Below are 26730 nucleotides of genomic sequence, written 5' to 3' on the forward strand. Positions count from 1 at the left end.
TGATATCAAGCCAGTTTTTAATTTTCATTGCACCAGACAAACTGTTTGGGTTTTTGCACGCTTTTTCCGTGTTTCTTGTTCCATGAGTGAATCCCAATCCCCAAAAGAAAGTTCAATTTTATGTGAAGGGGAGGAAACGAAGTATTCAATCTGTAAACAAATGTGGTCAGTGGATTTATGCAAGTCGTTTCCTCCTGACAGAGTATGGTAGTAAAAGAAATCAAATGTGACAGATCTTTACATTTGAAAATATTTATCTAACTATAATTTCACATTTAAATTGCTGTAGGCTTTCTTGACTGAACTAAATAACAATTACCTCCCCCTTTTTTCCTTTTTAAATCATGGTTCAATGAAGACGACTTGGAGCAATAGCTCAACGTACGGTATGTCTCTGGCATCGGACAGTGGTTCAATCTGATGGAGCAAAGGTCAGTTAGGAATGTTTAAGCTTAGAAAAGCCATTTAAATTGACAATCTTACCAATGTGGGCAAGGACAATGTCTATATTTGGTTTAGTATCCTTGTATCAGTCGGAGACAATCTGTCCCCAAGTCCTAAACTAGAATATAATCAAGCTTTTCAGAATCACAGCAGACACGAGGGAATTCCAAAGTTTACAAGGAATGTTCTTGATGAGAAAGTCCAAAATCAGAGAAAAAGGATGCAAAGCCCTTCTATGTGATGTCCTTCTGTCTGGGTGGCCTGTGAATGTTCCTGATCACACACTTCACCATCCATTCGATGCCTTCATTTACGCCATCCCTGCATCAGAATTGCAGATACAATTGAGCTCCAAAATAATTTTCTAAGAAAAGAAAGCATAACTGAATTTGCCGACTCACCCTGTGAGAGCTGTGCATGGTTGGACTAAACAATCTCGCTTGCCAATCTTGGGTGCACAGTCACTGAAAGCTGTTTTAATATCTGGCACTGACAAACAGTTCTGATGAAGGAGCAGACACAAGGCATACGACTCAAACAAAAGTGTTTGCTGAATTCGGGAGAATGCAGACGAGATCCACTCTACATTGCAACTGCTGATTTTTTTTTTTCACCGATCAGATTTAAATTTGTTGTTTTGTTGACTTGATCCAGACTGTGCGATTGGCTGGCAACCAGTTCAGGGTGTTCCCTGCCTACTACCCAAAGACAGCTGGGATAGGGAAGAAATTTCATCTGTGCTGTATGTTACACAAACAGTACATTTTATCCAATCCAATCCATGACCCTTGTGAGGACAAGTGGCTCATAAAAATGAATGAATGAATGATTTGGTCTCCACAAATACAGTGATCCCTCGCTATATCGCGCTTCAATTATCGCAGCTTCACTCCATCGCGTTTTTTTCCCCCCAAAGTACTGTAAGAAAAAAATGCCGAATGACTCGAGGTTTTGTGCATGACTGTATTTGATTGGTTCCCAGCACGACATCGACCAATGACAGCACGAGTGGATTTATCCCGTGAGCTGATTGGCTGGGGGGAGGGGTTCACACGAGAGCAAGTCTCTTTCTCTCTCTCTCTCTCAAAAGGCAATGCAGATGAATGTTAACTACTGTCTAAGGTTTTTATAATGAAATATTTAAGTAAATATGTGTAATGCCGTCATGCAGTCATTGTCTCAAATATGAAAGTATAAATACTGTTTACATATTTTAAAAATGTCTGTACCCACAAACCCTTACACAAATATACCTGGGGGGGCAAACCCGACTTCGCGAATTTTCACTTTGCGCGGCAGGGTCTTGGTCCCCATTAACCACGATAAGTGAGGGATCACTGTAGACACAACTTTGGCTCTGGAACAACTGCTCTCGAGAGGGACTGGACTTGCCTACGCCGAGCAGTTGTGCGTAAACTTGCTGATCTTTGGTTCTGCGGCTGTGAATTGGGGGGGGTTCGTCCCAGTAGAGTAGAGGGCCGCCCAACTTCTTTCGGGTGTGGGGACGGATCCTGACTATTGTTTGCGTCTATGCACCAAAAAGCAGTTCAGAATACCCACCCTGGTGGAGTCCTGGAGAGTGTTCCTTCTGAGGATTTTACCTTTCTGCTGGGGAACTTCAATGCTCACGTGGGTAATTAAAATGAGACCTGGAAAAGCAGGATTGACAGAAACGGCTTCTGTGCTTGTAATATATTGTTCCTAACAAACAACTTGTTCAAGTATAAGGGCAAGCATATGAACACTTGGCACCAGGACCCCCGAGGCCGTAGGTCGATGATCGACTTTGTGGTCGTGTCATTTACTTGTGGCCACATGTTTTGCACACTCGGGTGAAAAGAGGGCCAGAGGTGTCAACAGACGACCACCTGGTGACGTGTTATCTTTGATGTTGGGGGAATATGCTGGTCTGATCTGGCAGGAACAAATGTAAGATGAGGGTCTTTTGGGAACATCTGGTATCATTCCCTGTCAGATGGAGTTTCAACGACCACCTTTGGAAGAACTTCAACAATGTCCCAGGCAGGGCTGGGGCCTTTGAGTCCAAGTCGACCATGGGCATAAGAGGAGTTCAGTGAGGCCATGGAAATGACTTCCGAATGGCTTTGAGGAAATTCTGGTTCACCATACAAATTCTCACGAAGGGGAAGCAGTACAACATCAACATTGCATAGTGGGAGGAGACCCTGGGGATGCACGCTGGAGAGACTAAGTCTCCCTGCTGACGCTGGAACACCTTGGCACCCCCCCACCCCCCACAAACTGGATGCTGGATTAAGTGGTTTGGGGGAGAAGAAAGTCTGGGCTTCCCTGCTAAAGCTACTTGTCCCCCGCAACCTGACCCCAAATAAGATGGTTTAATGGATGAATTTAACTGAACAGAACTATACATTACCAGTACATCCTGTTTGTTGGCCAGGACAAGGAGCGGGACACCTTCTAACACATCACTGCTGATCATTTTCTCTGCAATGAGGTGAGAAATGACAAATTACAATTAACAGACTCAATTCAGATTCAATTATACAATTTTTTTTTTGTATGTCAGAATTCAAATAATCCAATATGCTCAATCCACTTTGCACACAATTTAACAGAAACAATAATCAATACATTTAATTACATTTGCTACCTGAAGGAATAATGATGTATTTTAGTTCTACATTTGTATATTAATCAAGAAGAATTGCTTATGCACTTAATAAATACATACTTATGCTCTTAATAAAGATGCACTCATACTTGGAATAAAGAATGTTTTGTGCACTCTGTGACAGTTAGGGGACACAAGCACCTTTCCGAGAATGTGGTTGCACAGATATAAGATAATAAGACAAGAGCAAGGTCAGACATGGATGTGCTGTCAACACCACCTGCAACTTACCGTATTTTCACGACTATAAGGCGCCATTAAAAGTCTTAAATTTTCTCCAAAGTGGACAGGACGCCTTATGATGCGGAGCGTCTTGTCTATGCGCTGAGTTCCAAAACCTGACTGACAGCCGACACGCTGTTTATATAGAGAAAAGGCGGAAGTGACTGTGGACAGGCATGCGGCAAAGAAGTCGGCCAATCAGTGAAGGGTGGGCGTGTATATATACATATATGGAGAGAAAGAGCGAGAAAAGGCAGACGTGAGTGACAGGCATGCGGGGAAGAAGTCCGCCAATTAGTGAAGGGTGGGCGTGTAAGTGGACGCTAAAGGGATGCGACAAGCAGGTACCAACACCTGTATAGCGTGTGGCTATGTGCATTGTTGCAAAACAACTTCGGTTTTGGTTTCTAAGAACCCCCCAAAATAAATTCTACAAAGAGACACGCCTACGAAGCTCAGTTCAAACTTCAAGCCATCGGTTATGCTTTTGGCATGCGTGCCCATCTCACAGCAGCGGTGAAAAACCAAGTCAAGCAAATGAACTCTGAGCTTGCCGTTATTCCCGGAGGCTTGACTAAAGAACTCCAACCGCTGGACATCGGCATCAACCGGGCGTTCAAAGTAAAGTTGCGAGCGGCATGGGAACAATGAATGATCGATGGCAAACACAACTTTACAAAGAGTGAGAGGCAGCGCCGGGCGAGTTACGCCACAATTTGCGAATGGATTGTGGCTGCTTGGACGAACGTGTCTGCTTGCACTGTTGTTCGAGTTTTTGGCAAAGCCGGCATCATTTCTGTGGAGCCACATGGCAATGAGAGTGACTGACAACGAGAGGGAACACGGCGTTTTTGATGGATTACCGGTACTTGCACAATTGTTCAATTCTGATGCAGAGGATGAGGACTTTGATGGATTTTTGGGTGATGATTGATCGAAAAACGTGAGTACATTGTACAATGGCTAAATAAAATACAACGGAACTCAGTTTTCCGTTGCCTTTTTAAAAACGTGTTTTTAGCTTGTATCTGTATGTCTTGGCATGCTACCGTATGCTACAAGCTAATGTGTTTTTAGCGTGCGCGCATGCATGCCGTATGTTTAAGCTGCCGTATGTTTTACCACTTTAAAATTGCGCCCAATAATACAGTGCGTTTTGTCTATGTGTAAAATACAGAAATAGCACCCATTAATGAGACTGCGCCCAACCATACGGTGCGTCGAATGGTCGTGAAAATACGGTACTTGATTGCACACATGTATGTAATTTTCACTCACATACACACACAGTCAAACAACCTGAGGTTGGACACACCCGTGTAATAGACTCCTAATGAGAAATAAATGAGAGGGCGAGGGGGGAGATCAGTGGGTGACATACAGAGAATTAAAACCTACCGCCTCTGTCCATTCCCCCTCACAAGATTGATACCAGAATCAAGTGTCTTCTCTCCTCATTGTTTTTATGATGAATATCTCATTGCTTACTTTGACATTTCTTGGTGCATTGGCCGGGATCGCAAGATACCCGATGCCTCCAGAGGATGAGTCGAAGACCAGAAAAGACCGTGGCCACCGCTGTAATACCCTTTTCGGGACTGGGCTTCGACTCTTCATCTGGAGGCTGAGGGTTGATGCGAAACTGAAGTGGGGAGGACGACTCTTGTTGAGGAGAAAATTCTTAAAAGCTGCGGATGAGTGCTTGCGCACCTAGGAACAGACGGAGTGGTCTTTAAAGCTGTCAGACTGAGTGGTCTTGCTTAAACTAGTCCCTAACAAGCAAAGTGAGAAAGGGCGGTGGTGTGTTGTCCATACTTAAAATCCGCATTCACACAGAGCTATCGATATGTTAATACATATTCACATAAACCGTCACTTAAAGAGTGAATGTGGGGTGATTGGGTTTGTCAAAAAAAAAAAAAGCAACACATCTCTCTTTGCCTCCTCTTCATCAATACCGATTATCTGATCATAAACACATCTGCTGCGCTGGGATAGCTGGCCAGCAACTAGCTGGAGGCTAACAGCTACACTGTCAGAGTGTAAAGTGAGAGGAACACAAGGTCTCTTTGACTTCTCTCTCAGAAGGAAATGTTAATTACTTTGTAATTTTTTATAATTAAAGATTTAAGTAACAGAGATGAAAGTGGACTTTCCTGAAAATTACGGGGGAAAAATGTGTGTGTGTGTGTGTATATATATATATATATATATATATTTTTTTTTTTTAATCCTCATCTCACCCCTCGGGTGGTGTCCGTCCCTCATTCAGCTCGGGTCCTCTACCAGAGGCCAGGAAGCTTGAGGGTTCTGCGCAGTATCCTTGCTGTTCCCAGCACTGCACATTTCTGGACTGAGATGTCCGATGTTGTTGTTTTATATATATCAGTTTTTGGGACGTAAGGAAATTTCTCAGTCAAAACAAAAACAAAAAAACTACGACACACACACACACACAGGCCAGCGATCCCACTACCGTGCAGCAGACGTGTTTATGATTCGTCAATTAATGATGATTAGAAAATTAAGGATGGAAGAGACCTGCTTTTGTTCTTACAAGCCTCCTCTCTCTCTCTCTCTCTCTCTCAGCCACACACGCACGCACACGCGCGTACACGCACAAGCACACATCGTAAACAACACTGAGACACAGATGAAAGATCAAAGAGTAACCAACGTGATAAAACAGAAAGAAGATGCACAGCCAATCAACATGGCTTTGCATCTTCTCAGCCCCCCCCCCCCCCCACCCCACATGTACTGTATATGTTGCTCTATGTGACTCACTGTTGTTTTGCTGACTTTCGCTGCTCTTCGCGGACCGTTTGCGGACTTTTTGCAGACTTCAAAAAATAATAATAAAAATAAATATTTTTTTATGAATATGTTTGAAAAACTCCACGATGCACTAAAGCCGCGATAAACGAACCGCGAAATAGCGAGGGATCACTGTATAGGCTAATCGCTATGAAAAATATTATGAAACAGTATTGGTTATTCTATAATTTACTGGTTGTAGCACGGTAACTTTAGGAATAAAACATTCGTCACAAGGTGTAGAAATGCTAATGTTAACTGTTGGTAGAACTAATGATGACGTGTGTTAGATTATTTCGTCAAATTGAGAGTATTGAGAGTAGATTACACATGCATCGTCTTGAGAAGAGGATGTCAAGCCACATCAATACTTACCTGTATTAATGATTACCAGTAAATTAATCTTTGCAGTGTGAGATTGGAAAAATACTCAGATTTTGTGGTATGTTGTATTCATGATGACATACGAGCACAACATATTTTGATCCATTTATTTTATTGAATAAACCTGAAGTACACAGCTATTGATGGAATGTTCATTGTTAATGCACAGTTTTCAAACATTTACCCTTGAAACATGATACTTTTGAGTTTCAGAATTCTTGATTATGAATATCAGTCAAAATAGAGAAATGGGTTCTCATGATGAACGTGAACGGAACCCAAAATTAGTTACCGTGGTTTCCAATTGGGTAATCCGACGGAACCAAAAAACGGTTACCGTGAATTTCCGAAATCCTCAGGCCTGCTACTGAATTATTTAACATTTTTGCAGCATTTGTTTATAATTGTATGTATATGTTGTTGTTTGTGTTATGATCCTATGATATGAATTGATTAAGTAGATCATTTCAGAATTCGAAATTTGGGACTCTCGAAATGCATAATGGGACTCGCTGGTGGTAAACTGTAAAATTATCACTGATATACAGTATATCAGCAGCAACTGACCTGAAAGCTAAGATCATGGCGAGAATGAAAGCTGGGCAACCTAGAAACCGATTACAATGGCTATGTGAAGTACCACCTGAAAGCCTCATGGAAAGTGTGAATGCAGCACTGAGGGCGATCCCTACCGTAATGATCACGGAAACCAATGAGCTGATATACGCTTCAGCATCAGTGATCCTATAGATGCTTGGCTATAAGAGCAACCATGGAAGCCATGAGATACGTTACCCACCATGGAAAAGACGGTTGGAGGCTAAGATCAAGGCGGCTCGGAAACATGTGAGTCAATTGACGGAGGCCCAGAGAGGTGTGATGAAAAGGCAGATGTAATAAATTTTCCTTTTCTGAGAATAACAAATTTAATTTATTTTATTTTCATAAATATGTAAACAAAATAATTCTCTGTATTCTTTTTGTCATATTATTTCCACCTCACCGAGTGGCTTTCAATGTTTTTAAACTAACATTGAAAGCCACTCGATAAATAACTTCCTATGTTAGAGTTTTTAACCAATCATATTTCAGCTAGCTTGTGTTGCCAGGTAAATTAAACTTGCTCGGGGCCTTCAGATTAAACAGAACAGGCCCCTGTGCGCTGTAAGTGCACGGGCACAGTCAGGTTGCAATAGCCAATCAGATCACGAGTCTCTCGTCTGCGTACAAGGGCCAGCTAGAAGGGCTTACATCGAGACTGGCCGTGCGCGTTCGGTGATTGGATTAGCGCCTGCTAGAGCTATCACTGCATTTTAACCCAAAATGGCCGAAGGAGAAGACGATCTTTTTGCAGAACTACTTTCCACACAATTTTCAAGACGGGCCTTCCACGAAAAGCTGGATATTGTGCGAAGAGGTCGCCCAACTCCTGCGCTAGCTAGCCTGTACCAGCAAGGAAAAGGGTTTGTCCGTCATTTTCAGACGAGCAATTATGAACGGTACCCGTGGCTCACAGCCTCTGAGAAACGCTGCAAATTGTACTGCTGGGAATAATAATAATGATAATGCATTACATTTGCAAGCGCCTTTCACAACACTCAAGGACACTTTACAACCAAGAGCAATAATAAAACCAGAGATAAAATAATAAACAAAGAAAGAAAGAATTAAGGTGGATAAGCAAGTCTGAATAGGTGGGTTTTGAGCTGGGTTTTGAATATGGAAAGAGTCAATATTACGAATGTTGGGAGGAAGTGAGTTCCAGAGTTTGGGGGCAGAGCGACTGAAGGCTCTGCACCCCATTGTACTGTGACGGGCAGAGGGTAGAAAAAGGTGGAGGGAGGATGAGGACCTGAGTGAGCGAGAGGGAATGGAAATTTGAAGAAGATCTGACAGATAGGGGGGCGCAAGGTTATGGATGGCTTTGAATGTATAGAGAAGTAATTTGAAGTTGATTCTAAATTTGACAGGAAGCCAGCGGAGCTGTCGGAGGATGGGGGTGATATGATGGAAGGAGGGGGTTCTCGTGATGATCCGGGCTGCTGAATTCTGAACAAGTTGAAGTTTATGGAGGAATTTTTGATGGACACCGAAGAAAAGTGAGTTACAGTAGTCGATACGGGAAGTGACGAGACTGTGAACAAGGATAGCAGTGGTGTGAGGAGTGAGTGAGGGACGGAGGCGGTTTATTTGCGAAGGTGGAAATGAGCGGACCGGGTAATGTTATTGATGTGGGAGTGAAAGGATAGTGAACTGTCAAAGATGACACCCAGACTCTTCACCTGGGGGGAAGGAGATATAGTGGCATTATCAATTTTGAGGGAAAAACTGTCGGCTTTGTTTAGAGTAGATTTGGTACAGACGAGTAGGAGTTCTGTTTTATTGCTGTTTAGCTTGAGGAAATTATGGGTGAACCAAGATTTGATTTCTGAGAGACAGTGAGAGAGGGATGAGGGTGGGAGAGAGGCGTCGGGTTTGCTGGAGAGGTAGAGCTGGGTGTCATCCGCAAAGCAGTGAAAGTGTAAGCCAAATTTGCGAAAAATGTTTCCGAGCAGAAGGAGGTAGATAATGAAAAGGAGCGGACCTAGGACAGAACCCCGGCGAACACCAGAAGAGACGGGGAGGGATTGTGAAGTAAAAGAATTAAGTTGGATGAACTGAGAGCGGCCAGTGAGATATGAGTGGAACCAACGTAGAGGGGTGTTGGTGATGCCTATGGTAGAAAGTCTGTTGAGGAGGATGGGGTGAGAGATTGTGTCGAAGGCTGCACTCAGGTCAAGGAGGATGAGGATGGAGATTAGGCCAGAGTCTGCTGCCATAAGAAGATCGTTTGTGATTTTTATGAGGGCTGTTTCTGTACTGTGACAGGGACGGAAGCCGGACTGGAATTGTTCATAAAGACTATTGTCGGTGAGGTGGGAGTGGAGCTGAGAGGCCACAGTTTTCTACAGAGGAGCCCAGATGCTGGTGGATTTTGTTGATTTTTTTGTTGAAAAAGAGGAGAAGAGCGTTGCAGGTGTCAAGAGAATAAAAGTGAGGTGGTAAGGAGTCAGGGGGTTGAGTGATTCTGTTACAAAGGGAAAAGAGAGTCTTTGTATTTCCAGCATTGGAGCAGATGAGTCCAGATTAGTCATGTGATTTTGCTTGAGAGATGGAATCCTTGTCGAGGGATAGTTGAACTGCATAGATGTCCTTGTGAGCAGTGAGACCGTTTTTCCTGTAAAGTCTCTCAAGCTGCCGGGTTTGGGATTTCATGGAACGGAGATGAGGGGTGAACCAAGGGGCAGACCGAGTAAAAAGGACAGAGCGGGACTTGACAGGAGCGAGCGTATTGAGGATGCTGATGAGACCAGAGTTATATCGGAAAACCAAATCATCCGGAGTGGAATCAATGTCCGGAGTCAGGGTGGTCAGCCATGCAGTGAGAGAGTCAATGTTAATGTCTTTAATATTACGGTAAACGATGGTCCGGGGTGATTTGGAAATTGAGAGCTGGAGCGTAATGTTAAATGAGATAAGGAAGTGGTCCGTTATTGGAAGTTCGTCAGCAGTGCAGTTGGAGGGGGAAAGACCAGAGCAGCAAATCAGATCCAGGGTGTGACCTTTGATGTGTGTGGGAAAATCTACAAATTGATCAAAACCAAAACTGTTAAGTGAAGAAGTGAAGTCAATGGTGAGAGAAAGAGCAGTGTTGTCCATATGTATATTCGGACATAACGGAAAGCAGCTGAGAGTCCTCGCCAGAGCCGCTGGAACGAGGAGGTAACTGCTGACTAGCTTGCAAGTTCCCATTCAAAACTTCATCACTTCTTATGCCTCCTCCGTCACTTTTATGTACCGCTACATTCCCCGCTATACTATGAAGTTGCCAGTAACACTAATCATTTATGTACGGTTGATGCGTCTCGTAGATGTAGATGAAAATATGCGCTGTAAATGTGCTGACTTGCATGTCACCCTAGGTTTTAAAAAAACAAAACAAAAAAAACAGGACACATTTGGTCCGCTCAGCTCTGCTAAAACCACTAGTGTTAAATTCATATTCCATTTCATTTCAAATTGGATGCTGAGCAACGTGGAATGAATGGTGTAAATAGCGGTGTGCGAGCATGTATGTGTGTGTGTGAGAGATGTTGAAATGTAAGTGAAAAGCAACAATAAAAAAAAATAGAAAAATAAAAGTGTGGTAATTGTACATACTTCTATAAATTACAGATTGTCCAACCAGAAGCCAAAAGATGACGACTCCTCGCTTTGGTGGTGGAAAGAAAGGTAAATAAAATGATTGTACCTCACTCTGCAGCAAGATATATTTGCAACATCTGGACGTGGTGGGATGAATCGATGTGGTGACAAACTGGATGGAAGCCAAAAACCATCTTCTCCACAGCTGCACTTTTGTTCATAGTTCAATAGTTTTGTTGTGTGCAAATAAATTATTTTGCGACAAAAACATTATTTATAATGTTCTTTTGTAGGAGGAACACATTATTGAGGTATTTGAGCTGCCACAAAAGCAAAAAATAGTGTAAAACTTGAAATGCATGCTTTTACAAAAAGCTCATTTTCTGTGGATTTCTGCAGAAAATCGGCCTTTTCCATAAAACTTAGCAGTTTTCTAATGCTGATTGCCAACGAACGGAGAAAGCTAGAAACAAACTTTTTGTGCTGAAAGAAGAGAGTCTCACCTTTCTTTTGACAGGTTGCATGTACATATAGCCATAGAACAGAAAATTCTGTGGGCCTTGCAAATCAGTCAAAATTCAGTAAAATGTGAGGGATTGAGGGGGTTGCTCCAGTGAAAAGGGGTGGTATTCAATGAGTTAAGAATTATTGTTCTCTATCCAAGTTCGTGCTGCGTCTGAAACTAACAATAACAAATACTTCCTCACTACTGCGCATGTGTAAGCCACTGTGGTGTTTGCTGTTGCAGTTTCCGAGCTGAGGTTGGATTAGACTTTTGCAGAAGGCTTGTTTTCGTAGGCAAGGGCAGAGAAAAAGATTTAGTATTACGCAACAGGGGAATTTTCGTTGTCGGGGGAGCAGAAAAGTGGGAATGGTTTTAATGCATTAAGATTTTTTCACACTCGGGGGGGGGGGGGGGGGTATTTTCGCCCATGAAGGATTCGTTGTAGAGGAGTTTCACTGTATATCAAGACGATACGTAAGAGGATCAACGGATTTGCGGACGACAAAATTAACAGTTTGAAGATACTTAGCCCGGTTTAAAGTGGTAACAAAGTGACTATTTTAGTTTAGCTGTCTACAGAGTTATGTTTGTGATCAGAATATATGCTTCATCTTTACATATGTGGAGATAAGCGCGACTCCTGGTGCCATGTTTGTTTTATTTTTCTAGCTCTTACAGTGTGAGACTGTTACGGAATAATTCCTCTAGAAGTAGTAGTAGAACATTGTGGAGGAATTTCACCTTGCTATGAGAACTATTGATACTAGTCTCTGTCCTGAACATCTGCTGAAGTACTTAAAACAAAGAATGTAGTGTGAAGTTTAGATCCTATTTCCCCTTGAGTGATTAACAGCCCCCAAGTGTCTTCTTTTGCGTACCCCACCTCGGAAAATCCCTGAAGGCTGTCAAGTTCCCTCGAGGAGGAACTCTTATCTCGAGATTTGTGCACAGCAGATGTGGTCTGTACTTTGTCAAAATGCCAAGATCGAACTGCATTGACCTTTCTTTGTTTCTGATTTTTACATAAGGGGAAGGACTACCCGCCCATCATTAACATACTGTGCCCATATAAACGTGACTGTATTTTGTCTGGGCTTCCTGATGAAATCTGAGACTCTCAGGAGCCCGAATCGATTCGTGTTGCGTTGTGATAAACTCAAGAAAAGACAACGTGGTGTTGGGTCTTCTTCCACCTTATAGAGAGATAAAAGAACCTGTGTCCAAGGAGGGCCAAAAGCAAATTGACAGCTCCCCCTCCTCTACAAATGGCGTCACGAACAGGATCACTCTGGAAAAAGACCGACTCCGGTTTCAGGACCTTCAGACTCAGGCAGTAACCAAGGAGCGCTCCACTTTAAACAGGTAAGAAGACAAACCTGTTCCTGTTATTACGGGCGAAGTGTCAAGGTTCGGCTTATGTCCAAGAAGGACCAATCAAATCAAACTGCTCTGAACCTGAATGTGTTGAACCAAGTATAGTGATTGGATTTTTCGTAGGTGGCAAATACCAAATTGATAATGAGTTTTAAGGGATTTATGTGATTATGGAAAAAGGAAGTACTGTACAGGAAAAAGGAATTAAAGAGTTGGTGTGAGGTATGTTCAAAACAATGTACCGTCCAAAATTTGCCACTGAGTAGTAGATAACTGAATTGGCACAGTTATTGAGTCACCAAGTAGGCGGTTTAAATTAGGTAGAACCGTTGAGTCGTAAGTTTGGCCAGTAGCGGACGAGCAAAGACCAAACTGAGTTCGTAGGCAATTAAAAATATTGTGGTTTATTGCTGAGGCAGGTCCAGATAATTTCGATTATTCTGGATGGTGGTAAATTGTAGGATTGACGACTGGAGATCGCAGTCTGAGTAAACAGCTGTATTTTTAGGGCAAGTTAGGGACAGCTCCATTATTACAATTGGAGAATTACGTGACATCACACGGTCCAGAAGGGAGTATATTGGACGGTGAGTATGATAAAAACATGGTGAACTGTAAGATGGACGGAAGGCCTGAGGGCAAGAAAATGGTTAAAATACCGTCTGGTGGTAAGTAGGAAAGAAAGGAAGGTGAATGCATTGCGCAGAGAGAGAAAAGGGCGAATGCATTGCGCAGAGAGGTAAGAAAAGCGAGAAAACAAGGTTTTAAGAATAAATTGTAAGAATAAGACACAAGTTTGAAATAGAAAAAGAAAAAGCTAAGTGAAACTCAATTTGAGCTATATTGCATTTCATGGGCGGCTTGACCACTGCCTTCGACATTGGAACAAGAAAAAAAATGAATAACCAAAGTAACTCCGACAAAGTTATGATAAACAAGGCAGCGATGATGCCTCCTCCACCGCATGGGGTGAGGAGCGCTAAATATGTGACCCCACTACAAGCGCAGAGTGGTCATTTGTACATAGACAAGGCAGGAGAATTTGGAGCGGATGGTCAATTTGCAGGCAGACCTGAGGTCACCAGACACACGAAAATGTGTCTATATTCATCACAATCGCAGACACTGTTGTGTGGTTTAAAGATATTGAGTGAATTAAGAAAAATTATAAACATCTTTTAACAGAGGGGCACTTTAATCATTGTGTAGGCTCCCCATGGGCTCTTCGTGTAAGCACAAACCTACAGGAAGGGGGGTAACACATTCTAGCCATTCCACAGGCCCCCCACCCGAATCCATTGTGTGCCAAGCTTCCCCCTGATTTGCCAGGGTGGTTCATAAACAATTGTTAAAATGAGAAAAATGTATGCAAATTAAACAGGATAATGAGAGCATGAGTGTTTGGGATGAAACCACTTTTATAACTAATGAGACTGAATTGACGAGGCAAATGTTGCTGGATTTGCCTAAAATTGACTATGACATACAGTTGTGGGCAATAGACTGGCTTAAGTGTAAGTATTTACCCAAAGAGATTAAGGACCTTTTTGAGGGAATAGCCTCTTGCAAATTGACTAGGTTGAATGAAAGAAAATCAGACGCACTGAGTTCCCCTTATCCAACTCCATTGGGTCCCCTACAACAATTGGCGTTTGAATTGCTATCTGAGGTACACCATCCATCCATTTTCCGAACCGCTTGATCCTCACTAGGGTCACGGGGGTGCTGGAGCCTATCCCAGCTGTCTTCGGGCAGTAGGCGGGGGACACCCTGAATCGGTTGCCAGCCAATCGCAGGGCACACAGAGACGAACAACCATCCACGCTCACATTCACACCTAGGGACAATTTAGAGCGTTCAATCAGCCTGCCATGCATGTTTTTGGAATGTGGGAGGAAACCGGAGTACCCGGAGAAAACCCACGCAGGCCCGGGGAGAACATGCAAACTCCACACAGGGAGGCCGGAGCTGGAATCGAACCCGGTACATCTGAGGTACACCCAATGACTTATTTGGTTAATTGTATGGATGCTTGGGTGACTGTCACAGGACAGGACCCCAATAGTCATCCATTGAATCAAGCTTTGTTCAGGCAAGCGGTGCTGGGGGGTTGTCCGTCTGATGTGCAGAAAATGATGACTAACTCTCCCACTCTCCCCACTTCAGATGACGCGAACTCATTTCCTATATTATATGCAGCAATCTCGAATGAGAGCCGAGGAAGAGACTGAGAAAACATCCAAGCTACAGAACGACTTTTTGAATTCACAAATACAAGAGGCTAAGAGAGTCTCCAGTAATGCATGCAAAAAAGAGAAACTTGGGAGATCTAATCAAATGTCAATCAGTGTCTCTCAACAGGCTCCAACACGGCTGATCACACCCCCGCCGCAGCTCCAAGCCCCACCTCAACATTACGGCCTGCCCACAAGGCAGGGCAGAGACGCATGTCTGGGGGGAGGTCCGAGACGGGAAGGTGGGCGTGGACGAGGAAGTCACGGGAGCCAAGCTGGCTGTTTCATTTGTGGTGATGTGACTCATTGGATACGTAAATGCCCGCACCGCAGGCTATGATCAACAAGCTCTGACTCCTCCTCCACAAAAACCCACAACAATGACAAGCTACGGCACCCCCACATGGACAAAACCCATCTGCTCCATGGGTACCCGAATCCCCAACAATAGGGATCACCACTGGCCTCACTGAAAGACTGTCATGAACCTGAACATGCTGGACCACACTTGCTCCCAATGCCGGCTGATACAAGGCTGACTATTGCTAAAGTCAGCTGATGACCCACCACTGAACTCTGTCTTCCAACAGTATCGGCTTTGGTCTCCTTAGACTTCCTCCATATGACCTTACCATCCGCTGATCGATCCTTCCCACTGCACAATGCTTTTGACAAACAAAAGCATTGTCTCTTATAGAGAGATAAAAGAACCTGTGTCCAAGGAGGGCCAAAAGCAAATTGACAGCTCCCCCCCTCTACAGAGACGTTTTGTACGGCACCTAAAGCAACTAAAAAGAAACTTCGTACCACCGGTAAAGCTTCATTATTTCAACGGACACTCCAAGAACTATGTGTAAAAATGACAAATAGAATAATGGATAAGGTTTGGTATGAAGACACAGAGTTTTGGATACTTACATCAGGAGAGCAAAGTGAAAATAATGATAATATTTAAGTCAAGTTAAAAAGGGAAGTAGAGAAAGTTGAAAAGGGAACAGGCAAGTGAAGTTGGCCACAATGATAAGAAAGAAAAGATCATCATGTTCCGGATGAAAAGAGGCAGGTCAAAGTTCACAAAATGTTTAGTAAGTTGTCTGAGAAGCATAATTGCACTTTGTGTTTGTGTTAAGTGGTAGGGTGATAGAAGTCTGATATTGTTAATTTTTTTGGGAGTAGGTAAAACGTGTAAGTGTACAGTGACGGCCTTTATTTGGATGACTTGTGAGTGTTACATGTCTGTGGTTTTTAATTATTTGTTCGAGAACTGCTTCAGTTGTACTGATACTTGCCACAATATCCTGATCATATTAAATTGCTTTGTAGATTACAATCAAAAGCTGCATGTTTCTCTCAAAATATAAGAAAAAACATCACTGCTGCTGAAGTGGGAGAAATGATGATCTTATGTGAAGAAATTATGCAAATTCAATTACAAATTTGCTATCATTGGTTGGGTTGTGCCTTCCCTCATCATGAAATTCAATGATTAGAGTAAAAGCTATGAACTAACAATCATGTCCTGAAACATACAAATTCACGTTGGAATGAGTTACCAAAAAATTTAAGATCTCAAGTCATGTCTCATTTGTGCATACAATGGCAGGATTCTTAAATATAGATCTACACAAGATCAAAACATTCCAGATTTATCAATGTAAATTTAAAATATGGCAGTTTAGGCACAACGTGTTCAAAGATTGGATGTGGATGGCATTGTTGTTGTTGTTTTTTTTGGGTGGGGGGGCTGTATTCTGTTTTTGCAATTCTCAAGCTATACTTTGCAAAACATTCAGCATTACCTGAGAAATGATTACAGAAGAACTGTTAAAAAAAGAACCAGTTCAAAACCTCAAAGAAGATCAATGATCAATTTGTGTAGGTAAGACTCCCATGTCCATGTATTTTTTCTTACCCTTTTAAACTGACTTACAATACAATACAAGCTGATTTATAAAGCGCTTTCACAACAGCGGCAGCTGTAACAAAGCGCTTAACAAAACAGTTAAAATAAAGTAAAATAATAAACACAACACATAACATAAAACACGGACAGTCGTGCAGTCCTAACCACTTTTCCGTCACACGCTTTGTTTGAAGCAGTTTGAGATGAAAGAGGAGAGAATCAAAGTGTCCTTTAACCAGTGGATCAGAGACGTCATGCTCAAAATGTGCACATCTCGGCTACAAGCTAAGTTTCAAAGTCAACAAGAAGCTGTAGCATCCATTGACGAAAAAAGAGATTGGTTCACTTCTCCTGTCCCATGGAAATCCATTTCAATTCCAAGCGGCGACTCTCGGTTCCAAATACGCATTGGCGTTCTGCGCCAACGCACCTCTCTCCTCATCCTCAACTTCAGCAGCCATCCATCCAGCCGCACCAACGCCGAATGTCCAACAGCGCCGACATCTCCACTGAACAAAACGAGGTTGTAAAAAATGCTGCCCATTACAGGCGCAAAAAACACAAGCGCCCCAGGTCTGTCCAGCACCGACAGTCAATGGCGCCGACATTCCTCCCAATCAAAATCTGTGCTGGTACAGGCGTGCTGCCGAGAAGGCGCAACCACCAAGCACAGATACTTCTCCTTTGACGAATGTCGTGGCCAAAAGAAACGCTGAAAACAGTCCATATCAGGTCCACACGCTGAAACAACAAGTGACAAAACAAAAAGACAAAAACAACAAAAAAGTACAGCTCTTGAAGAGCACTTGCCGATGGCTGCCTACTTTGGGCTTCACCATATAATGCTCTCTTTGTGATTGATTCCAATGAAAAAATGATATTTTGTCGCGAGATTGTGAGAACTGTTTGGTGGTGGTACAGTGGTACTTCTACTTATGAACGTCTCTTCATACAAAAATTTCAATTTTTGAAACGTCTCAACAGGAAAATATTGCCTCTTGTTACGAAAGAAATTTCAAGATTCCAAAGGTCAAAGTACAGTATATATGGGATAGTACTCGCAGGTTGTTTACTGAACGCAACATACTTATATAGCTGCTCTGCCACTGGCGATTACCAAACATCATTGGCTAAGAGGGACCTCTTCCGTATGTGTCTGTGTTTAGATAGATAGATTGGTGTCTATGCAGTGTTCTCGTCTTTCGCCCAGGAGGTGTTCCGATTGTTATATGTAAATGTGAATCACCCAGGAAAAAAGTGTTCACCAGTTGGACGATCGCTCACTATGCAGATGTTTTTTGCCTTGGACATTTTCAAAGGACTGTGAAAAGCCGACAATAGCAAACGTCCTTGAATCAGTTCTTTACAAAACGTCAGGTAAAAACCACTTCTGAGAGAGAACATGGACTAAAGAGGGCAAAAAACGATGAAGACGCAGTTAAAATTTAAATGACCACCATCATTTAAATTTTAACTGCGTCTTCAAGAATCAAAATTCTTTGTTCCTTGTTTTTTACATTATGCACAACTCCCATTTATTGTGCAATAATGTGATTGTAACATGTATTTGTTGCATATTTTGATGCATTTTTATGCTCTAGGAAACACTTTTGTCAGATTTTTTTTTGGGGGGGGATAGAACGAATTAGGGCATTTACATGGAAAACAGGTCTCTACTAACAAAGTTTTCTAGTTAAGAAATTTCTTCCAGAACCAATTAATTTCGTAAGTAGAGGTACCACTGTACATTACATGACTATATTGTTATCTCTACACCATTTAACACTGAAAAGATGCACAGTATTTAACCCTGCTGAAGCTTCCTGATGATGAACAATATTGTCAGGAATTGGCTGGAAAAAAAAGAAAAACAACACAACAAAAAAAACACAACCTGATATAAAATATGAGCCATTTCAAACTGGAGAAATCCTTTTTTTTTTTATGGGTCATCGAAAAAGAATGACTTGGGGGGGGGGGGGGGGGGCGGCAACAACGCTGGACGACATGGAACCTTCTCGTGGTGTCCGGCGGGAGGTCCTTCGGGACCTGCGAATCCATCTCACCCCTGTGTCCCGGGAGGCACATCCCTTCACCCTCCTTCCCCTTTTTTCCTACCGGGGCTGTACTGGTCCTTGGCTGCCATCATCACAGACTGCAGATCATTGGTGGAGGGCATCTCAAACCATAGCCCCATAGACCCCGAGATCACCGCAATTCAATTCTCCCTCGCGGCCTTGGGCTCCAAAGACAAGGTGCAGGTAATCTGGGTGTCTGGCCATTGCAACCTCCCTGGCAATGACCTGGCGGATGAACAAGCTAAGCTCGGCTCATCCCTCCCCCAACCAAACCTAGAACCTGACCCCTCAACGAGACGGGCAATTCTACGCAGAAGCTGCATCCCTCCCCCACCCTCCCACCCACGCCTTGCCCCCCTTTTATCCTCGAAACCCAACCTCGCCGAAGAATCTTCGGTGTCGAAGAAAGACCTCATCGACCTGATCCGCTTCCGGTCCGGCCACCACCCCTCCCTCAGACGCTGGCAACACCTCTTAGGGAGGTGTGAGGACGTGCGTTGCCGACTCTGCGGAGAGGAGGAAGAGTCGGCCGAACATCTGTGGCTCCGCTGTCTGGCGCTTATGGTGGAACGGCATCATCGTCAGCTGGGGAATGACTTTGGCGAACTCAGAAGCCTCCCAAATAAAAGTCTAGCGCTACTCAGGATAATCCTGAGGCGCCTCGGGTGACTTAACAACAACAACAACAAAACACGATATGCTGTGGTAACCACAAATCAAATATTAACAGCTGAACCTTTATCGTCACACTATTCAGCTCAAGCTGCGGAATTTTGCGGAACATTTCCATCAAAACAAACACTACAAATCAAATATATATTAGAGGAAACCCATGCTTCAATATTTCTAACATTTATATGTCAAAATATTTCATATTTTACACTTGGGCCCAATGAAATAATAGATATGATGGAGTGGGAACCCAACACCTGTCAATGCTGAGCCCTGTGCTTGTCTGACTGGCAAATGTAAGCGTAATAGAACATTTCCATTCGTTTGGGTATTGGGCTGGATGTAAACTTTGAAGTCAAGATGGCGCCCAAGTAGGCAGCCGTCAGCAAGTGCTCTCATGAGCCTTGCTTTTTTTGGTTGTTTTTGTGTTTGTTTTGTCACTTTGTGTTTGTTGTTACGTCGAGTGGACCTGATGTGGACTTTTTTCAGCATTTTTTGGCCACGACATTCATCAAGGAGACTCTGTGCTCGGTGGTTGCGCCTTCTCGGCAGCATGGGTATACCAGCACTGTTTTTGACTGGGAGGGATGTCTGCGCCATTTGACTGTCATTGCTGGACAGTCCCGGGGCGCTTGTGTCTTGCGCCTGTAATGGGCAGCATTTTTCACAGCCCCGCTTTGTTCAGCGGAGAGATCGGTGCTGTTGAACGGTCTGCGGCTGGATGGATGTAAGTCTTGAGGAGCCGACAATGAGAAGAAAGGAGCGTTAGCGCGGAGCGCCGATGCGGATTTGGAACTGGGAGTCGCGGCTTGGAGTTTGAAGCGGATTACGTGGGACAGGAGAAGTGAACTAATCTCTTTTCGTCAATGGACGCTACAGCTTATTGTTTGCTTTCAAAACTTAGCTTGTAGCAGACGTGTGCACATTTTCAGCATGACGTCTCTGATCCACTGGTGAAAGGACACTTTGATCCTCTCCTCTTTCATCTATAACTGCTTCATACAACAAAGTGTATGCAGAAAGGTGGTGAAGATTGCACGACTGTCTGTGTCCTATGTGTTGTGTTGTGTTATTTTTGTTATTTTGACTTCAAAATGGCGCCGCGAGAGTGGCTGCCTTTCCAGCAGCTCCTATATTTTGTTGTTCTACTTCTTCCTTTCATAACTTTGCTGCTGTGAATTGGGAATTTCTCCATCGCGAGACTAATAAAGGTTTTCTTAACAATGGTGTTGTCTTTCCGTTAAGATTCGATTGTTTCTCCATTTTTTTTCTGTCAGCATGTTGATAATGTATGCATAAAAATGGGGGTGTACACACGCACGCTCACGCACGCACACACAAAATGCATGTTGGTTCGCGCCGGGACCTCTGGCATTCCTTCTCTTGAACAATCCTCTTCAAATCTGGCTCGTCTTCCGTTGTTGCCACTCGAAGCAGGCATTGTCTGCATGCGAACTGCAGCAGTTACTTACTACTTGGGTCAGCTTGCCACATGGGGCAAACTTTTTTGACCTTAAGATCAACTATTTTAACCCAATCAGATAAATAAATTGCATAGGCATATAAAAGTAGGCTGGAAACCCAGGCTGTGTGTCGGATGACTTACCAAAGGCTTCCTTTGATTCCGAAAGTCGTTCTTCATCAGTTGAGTCTATCACATAGATAACTCCATGGGACTCTGCATAGTACTAAATGGAAAATAAACAATGTTTAATGAATGGGAATCCTTCCCTTTCTCTGAATGTTCTGAACTCCTGTTTCTATGCCACAGTTAAGAAAAAGTATGCTGTCCAGAGGAGTTGCCGTAGCGTGGATGTCATTTCTATCACTGACGTCATGTTTGTAAGATTGTTAAATACCAGTAATTGAGATTGAATCAACACCAAGTCTTCCACATGCAGCAAAATAGTGCATTCCTTTTGCCTCAACTGACCTTTCATGAAGTAGTTTAAATTCAATCAAGACTATTTTGAAGAGCTGTATTTACTGTTTGTGCATTTAAATAGCAGAAGAAAAACATCAAAGATACGTGAGCCAAAATGGAATTCACATCTCTAACTTTTCCTTCAGTAACGTCATAAGACATTGAAAACATGACATATCAGTCAATTATAGGGCTGAAACGGCTCCTTGAGTAATTCGAGTCTGTTTAAAAATTTTTTTTTAAAACTGCCTTGAGTACTCGCTTCTATATGTGTACACTCAGAAAGAAGCCAAGCTAACCGCAGAAACAATTGTTCATGCTACACATGACAGTAACATGCCACCAACACAGCAAGAAGGCCAAAGTCAACCCCAAATATTTCTCGACAATAAGTTCTATGCAGCCCACCAGTCTAAAGACGGTATTCCGATTAATATTGTGTTTGTGGAATACGAGTTGAACAGGAAAATCAACCCTTTTTTGTCCTTCTCAGGGGGCAACCATTTTCCCACTTGCTGTCACCTGAAAATGATATCACAGTTGCTCAGGACTCAGATTACAACCAATTATGGCTCAGCTTCAGAAAACAAGTGAGCCACGATGGTCATTACCTAAGCCCTGAGCAACTGTGATGTCATTTTCAGGACAGCATGTAGCAAAATGGCCGTCCCCTGAAATGGCTTACAAAATGGGAGGACTTTGCTGCTTAACTCATCTTCCACAAATGCAATATTAATCAGAATGCCATGGCTCACTGAAATTGTCACGTCACTTCTCATAGACCGAAATATGGAGAAATATTTGTGTAAAATCTCACTCATGTTTCCTGAGAGGAAAATAGTGTTCTGCTATGCACAAATTAAATTTAAAGGGACTCTAGAGCCAGGATGGTCACATTTTTCATTATCAAAGTCAATTTGTTGTTTGTTTTTTAATCGGTACTATTAGATTAGCTTGTATTTTCAATTATATTAATTTCATTTGGAGAATCAATTAAAAAATGAAACTAAGGACTTTCAAACCACCAACTGGAAAAGAGCAATATGGCCATGACCATGTATTGGTGGGATTCACAATAGGGACCGGAGACTATTTGACCATTCAAAATCATGGTATACAAATCACTAATTATGTCAAAACTGTGGCCCCAAAATGTAGGCGGACATCTCTACTTAGGCCTACTTCAACCTCTTAAAATATTACAAATAGCATTTCTGGCGGCAGGGTGGGTGACTAGCACGTCGGCGTCACAATGCGGAGGTGCGGGATTCGATTCTGGCTCCAGCCTTCCTTGTGTGGAGTTTGCATTTTCTACCCGTGCCTGAGGCTTTTCGAAATCTTAATTGTTTCGAGGTTGCCCTATATTAGATTTTAATCGATAAACATTAGCTTGACTCACTTTTATTCCCCATGGCTCTCCAGGGGGTATACGCTTGCACCACTAATCCAAAAATGACACCTCACCATGTTTTGTCTGCTGTATTTATAACATAGCATTTTTTTTAAATCCAAATACCCAATTACTCAGTAACATTTTCAGTTGGACATCCGAATACCAAAATATTCAGTAGTTGCAGCCCTTGTCAAGTGTATTGGATGCATTGCATTTAACATCAGCAGATACCTTTGAACTTGAATAAATTTAAATAGCTGGATTACAGGGAGATGGCATAATTTAAAAAAAAAACATTTTCATAGACAGCACAACTGGTAGTTATTATTGCTAGACAGTACAGTACTTACTTTATCCCAAAGAGACTGAAGCTCCTCTTGACCTCCCAGATCCCAAAACATTAAACGAGCCTTGCCCACATCAATAGTTCCAACTGTAAAAGATTCATATTAGCACTAATAATTTAGCAGTAACTGAAAACTAGACTATAGTCAACACAAATGCAAACACACACACACCAAAACCCACTTACTGTTCAGTCCAACTGTACTTGTGATCTTGGACAAATTAATTCCCTTATAGTTCTTGCTGAACTTTGTTTTGGTTTGTTCCAAAAAGGTCTACAAAAAAACAGTTATAACACATATAGGAGTTAAACAAGAACATTTATAGCCCATATTTACCATGACACCACAGTCACATGATCCAGTGGATATGTTGCAAAACCATAAGAGGTTCACCAAAAACAAAATACACTGTCAGCTTTAGAGGTGAATACAATTATATAGTTTCAGTCAAATATTAAAATTACATTGCAAGCTTGCACTAAACTTTCAGAATAAATACTGTACTTTTTCTTTGTGAGGCTATTTTTTTGTTGAAATATTTCATAATAATTATTTAATCATTTTGGAGACAAGGATGTCAGGGCCACTGAATGAACAGTATAATGAGAATCAGAATCCTCTGTGTTAGACAAGTAAATTAAACTATAAGAGTAATTTGTCTCTGGTAACTCAAAACACAAATTAAACCGTTGACAGAGTGCTTGTTTTTGGCAATCAACAATTGGAAGTTGCTATGTTCTGTTTTTGTTCTAATGAGTTGACATTATGTATAATTAATAATACATAACTTGATAATTTACAATCTCAATTCATGCATGTTCCGCATGAAAATCGCATTGCATTTTTACTTAACATCAGCAGAACTCCTAAAATATTTAGTAGCACCTTTTGCCAGTGAAAATGGTGCAGAGCGATCTACCTCTACAGTACATATATCTTATTCTTGCAATCGGATTCCTTTAGATTTGTATTTTTCCATTCGAAAATTATTCACATTGTTTGTTGTATTCTTATTTGCCTATAACTCAATCGACTTCAAATGAAATATACTGTATTTTCCTCTGTTGTGTTTGTGTTAAGGAATGAGGGTTCAAAGGGAGTGAATTTGCAAAGGAGGCCACTCAAGCTATGACTGCCACTACACGTAATCATGTATATTTACAGGCTGTGTGTCAACCACCGCACACACTTTACGTCGTCGTTAAAATCTGCCTTATCGTGTAGCCTCTTTCACTTGTCGCACTTGCAAACCGAAGTAAATTTCTGCATCTTGACTCTGGTCTGCTCGCCACTTCTTTTAGTGGAATTTGGTTCTATTATTTCAGTGAAATAGGTCGACTCACCCGCAATCGAACTAAAACAACCTCTTGCCACGATTAATGTTGGCGCAGGTAATAACATTAAAGTAGTAGTGGATGAGCCGGCCCCAATGATGAGCAAACATAAACGATATCAAACACGGGTACTCGACTTGGTTGTCGACGTTTAACTGGGACAAGCATAGACAAGTAAGCGAAACAAGTTCGCCTTTTAATCTCCATTATAAGGACAACTAACAGGGCTGTACGCCTCAACTTTACCAAGGTAAACTAAGACGATCAAAGTAAACATCACAAGGGGATGTGAACAACCGATTGGCGAACCTCACAATCACAGCATACCAGACAAATGGGGCGAAACACACCGTTTTACCAGCATTATCCAATCCAAGGATTAAAATGCAGTATTCGTCCTTTTGAAACATGTATTTATATAATCCAGATAGTAAAGTATACATCGTGAGGAAGGATATCCAAATGCCAGTTTTAGACTTCGAACTAAATTCGCCCTGCACACGCTGATAATTTGGAGTCATTCCGATGTGGTTCCATTGTTCACAAAAACAATAATGTGTCGTGATTCGAGTTACAAATGCAGAAAACGCAATCGAAAACGTCGACGTTTGTTATTGACGACTGAGACGGACGCGGCCCACGATATGATGAGTGCTGACGCTAAAAGAAAACGTCGAGCAATATGAACTGTGGGAAATGAAGTCAGTGTTATTGTTGTCAACGTTCTACGCATTTGCATCAACTCACATTTAAACTACAATTCCCAAGACATACCATTATTTGAAACGTTTAACTACGGAAAAGCAAAAGCCCCATATATATAAAGTATTGCAATAGCTCCCTAAATTCTTCTGAAATAGTCCTGGGCATTCCAGCTCCCATGGCTCTCGAGCCATTTAATTTTAATGATTGTATCTGGCTTGCAGATAAAAATAATATTCTCGCTTGTTTAAGCCATCCATCGAATCGATGGCATCGATTTTCCACTGCTAATGTCCTGTTCAGGGCTGCAGTTGGCAGCAGGAGCCATTTTAATTGGATGATACTGGCCTAAATTGGCCGTTGCTGGGGAAACAGGAAAACGCCCCCTTTTGAATCAACCGCTCGGTCATTAGCTCAAAGCTAACCATTCGACGAATAAGATGGTGAAAAGGAAAAAAAGATGACGAATATGGTACACTTCAGGACAAATGGACCAAAGGATTCACCTTTGTGGAGAGAAGAGGTTCAATGCGGCTCAAAATCCGCCTCACGTGAGCGTGTTGTATTTTCTTAATCCTGCAACGTTTGACTTATTTTTTTTGTTATTGGAACACAACAACGCGACAATTTATACGATGTGCACTCAACCTTATGAGAGAATAGCCTGTTATTTTATTATCCTCTAAAAATCAGCAAAAACTCAAAATGAATGACCACACTATGAACATAAGATGCAAGGCAAAACTAAATATCCGTGGAAAGACTGGACTGAACACAAAATAATTTTTATGTGGGCTTTATTCCCGACTGAACAATAAAAAATTGTACAACATTAAGAGGAAAGACTGAGATGTAAATTGAATTTTGAAAGAGTTTGAAAAAAGATCTAAGAGATCAAAGAAAATTATCTAACAGATTAAAGACAATCAAACCATAATAAACAACAGCAGTGGCTTGCTTGATAAGGAAAGAGAAGTAAAAATACATTATTTCCAAGCCACAACAATCCATGAAACTTAAAAGTGCAGGCCGACTAATCATACAGTCCAATGTGATGAGAGGACACACTTACTCGACACTTTCCGGCATGTTGGGTGCATACAAAACACGTGGAAAAACACAAATGATCTCCCCTCGAAAGTACAGATACACAGTTCATATCATTTCACAGTAAAAAAAAAAAACATACTTACATCTTGTAACATTGCGAACACTTACGCTATACAGCTGTTCACACAACTCACTAGCAGCAGATTTCAAACTCCAAACCACGATATTTTGCTCTGAATATCGCCAGGGTTACGACGATCATGGGTGTATCAAGTGGGGACGAGCGGCATACACAGTTCAGTGACTATCTTCCTTCACATGACTGTCATCCTCCCCTCACTTCCTGGTCTAATTCTCGCTCGCGCTATATGTTCCCGCGTGTTTTTATCAAGCATGCTCTTAAAGTGACAGTGCTACATTTGTTAAAAAAGGCAGCCTTCACTACAAAAGTCTAAGCAGTGGCGTTCCGTCAGGGCCAGCAAGGCCTTCTCTGTTGGCCTTAAACATTC

The 26730-nt window shown here is 42.2% G+C and overlaps 1 protein-coding gene across 2 annotated transcripts; it reads right to left on the reverse strand.

Moving 5' to 3' along the window:
* On the reverse strand, positions 1 to 26523 carry arfrp1 (ADP-ribosylation factor related protein 1). Of its 2 annotated transcripts, none has more exons than XM_086116815.1 (7): positions 26365 to 26523; positions 23321 to 23408; positions 23139 to 23221; positions 21078 to 21159; positions 2840 to 2910; positions 846 to 946; positions 1 to 765 (listed from the first exon to the last, which is right to left on the reverse strand). In XM_086116815.1, the coding sequence occupies exons 1-7, from the start codon at positions 26374 to 26376 to the stop codon at positions 678 to 680; spliced, it is 525 nt and encodes a 174-aa protein (XP_085972941.1). In that variant the 5' UTR covers positions 26377 to 26523; the 3' UTR covers positions 1 to 677. The 2 variants fall into 2 exon arrangements, with proteins under 2 accessions (XP_085972941.1, XP_085972940.1); XM_086116814.1 differs by lacking the exon at positions 26365 to 26523 and adding an exon at positions 24820 to 25135.
* Between the last annotated feature and the right edge of the window lie 207 nt (positions 26524 to 26730).

The sequence above is a fragment of the Hippocampus guttulatus genome, chromosome 8 (genome assembly GCF_054856545.1).
Source record: "Hippocampus guttulatus isolate MCC_2025c chromosome 8, RoL_Hgut_1.0, whole genome shotgun sequence".
NCBI classification, from domain to species: Eukaryota; Metazoa; Chordata; class Actinopteri; order Syngnathiformes; family Syngnathidae; genus Hippocampus; species Hippocampus guttulatus.

Excerpts from the sequence above, each read along its gene's own strand:
- arfrp1 (XM_086116814.1), bottom strand. The coding sequence starts at position 24,990 with ATGACTCCAAATTATCAGCGTGTGCAGGGCGAATTTAGTTCGAAGTCT. Across the intron at positions 23,409-24,819 it reads TGGATAATGCTGGTAAAACG|ACCTTTTTGGAACAAACCAA; the intron begins GTGTGTTTCGCC and ends GTTTTTTTGTAG. Across the intron at positions 21,160-23,138 it reads TTCAGTCTCTTTGGGATAAA|TACTATGCAGAGTCCCATGG; the intron begins GTAAGTACTGTA and ends TTTTCCATTTAG.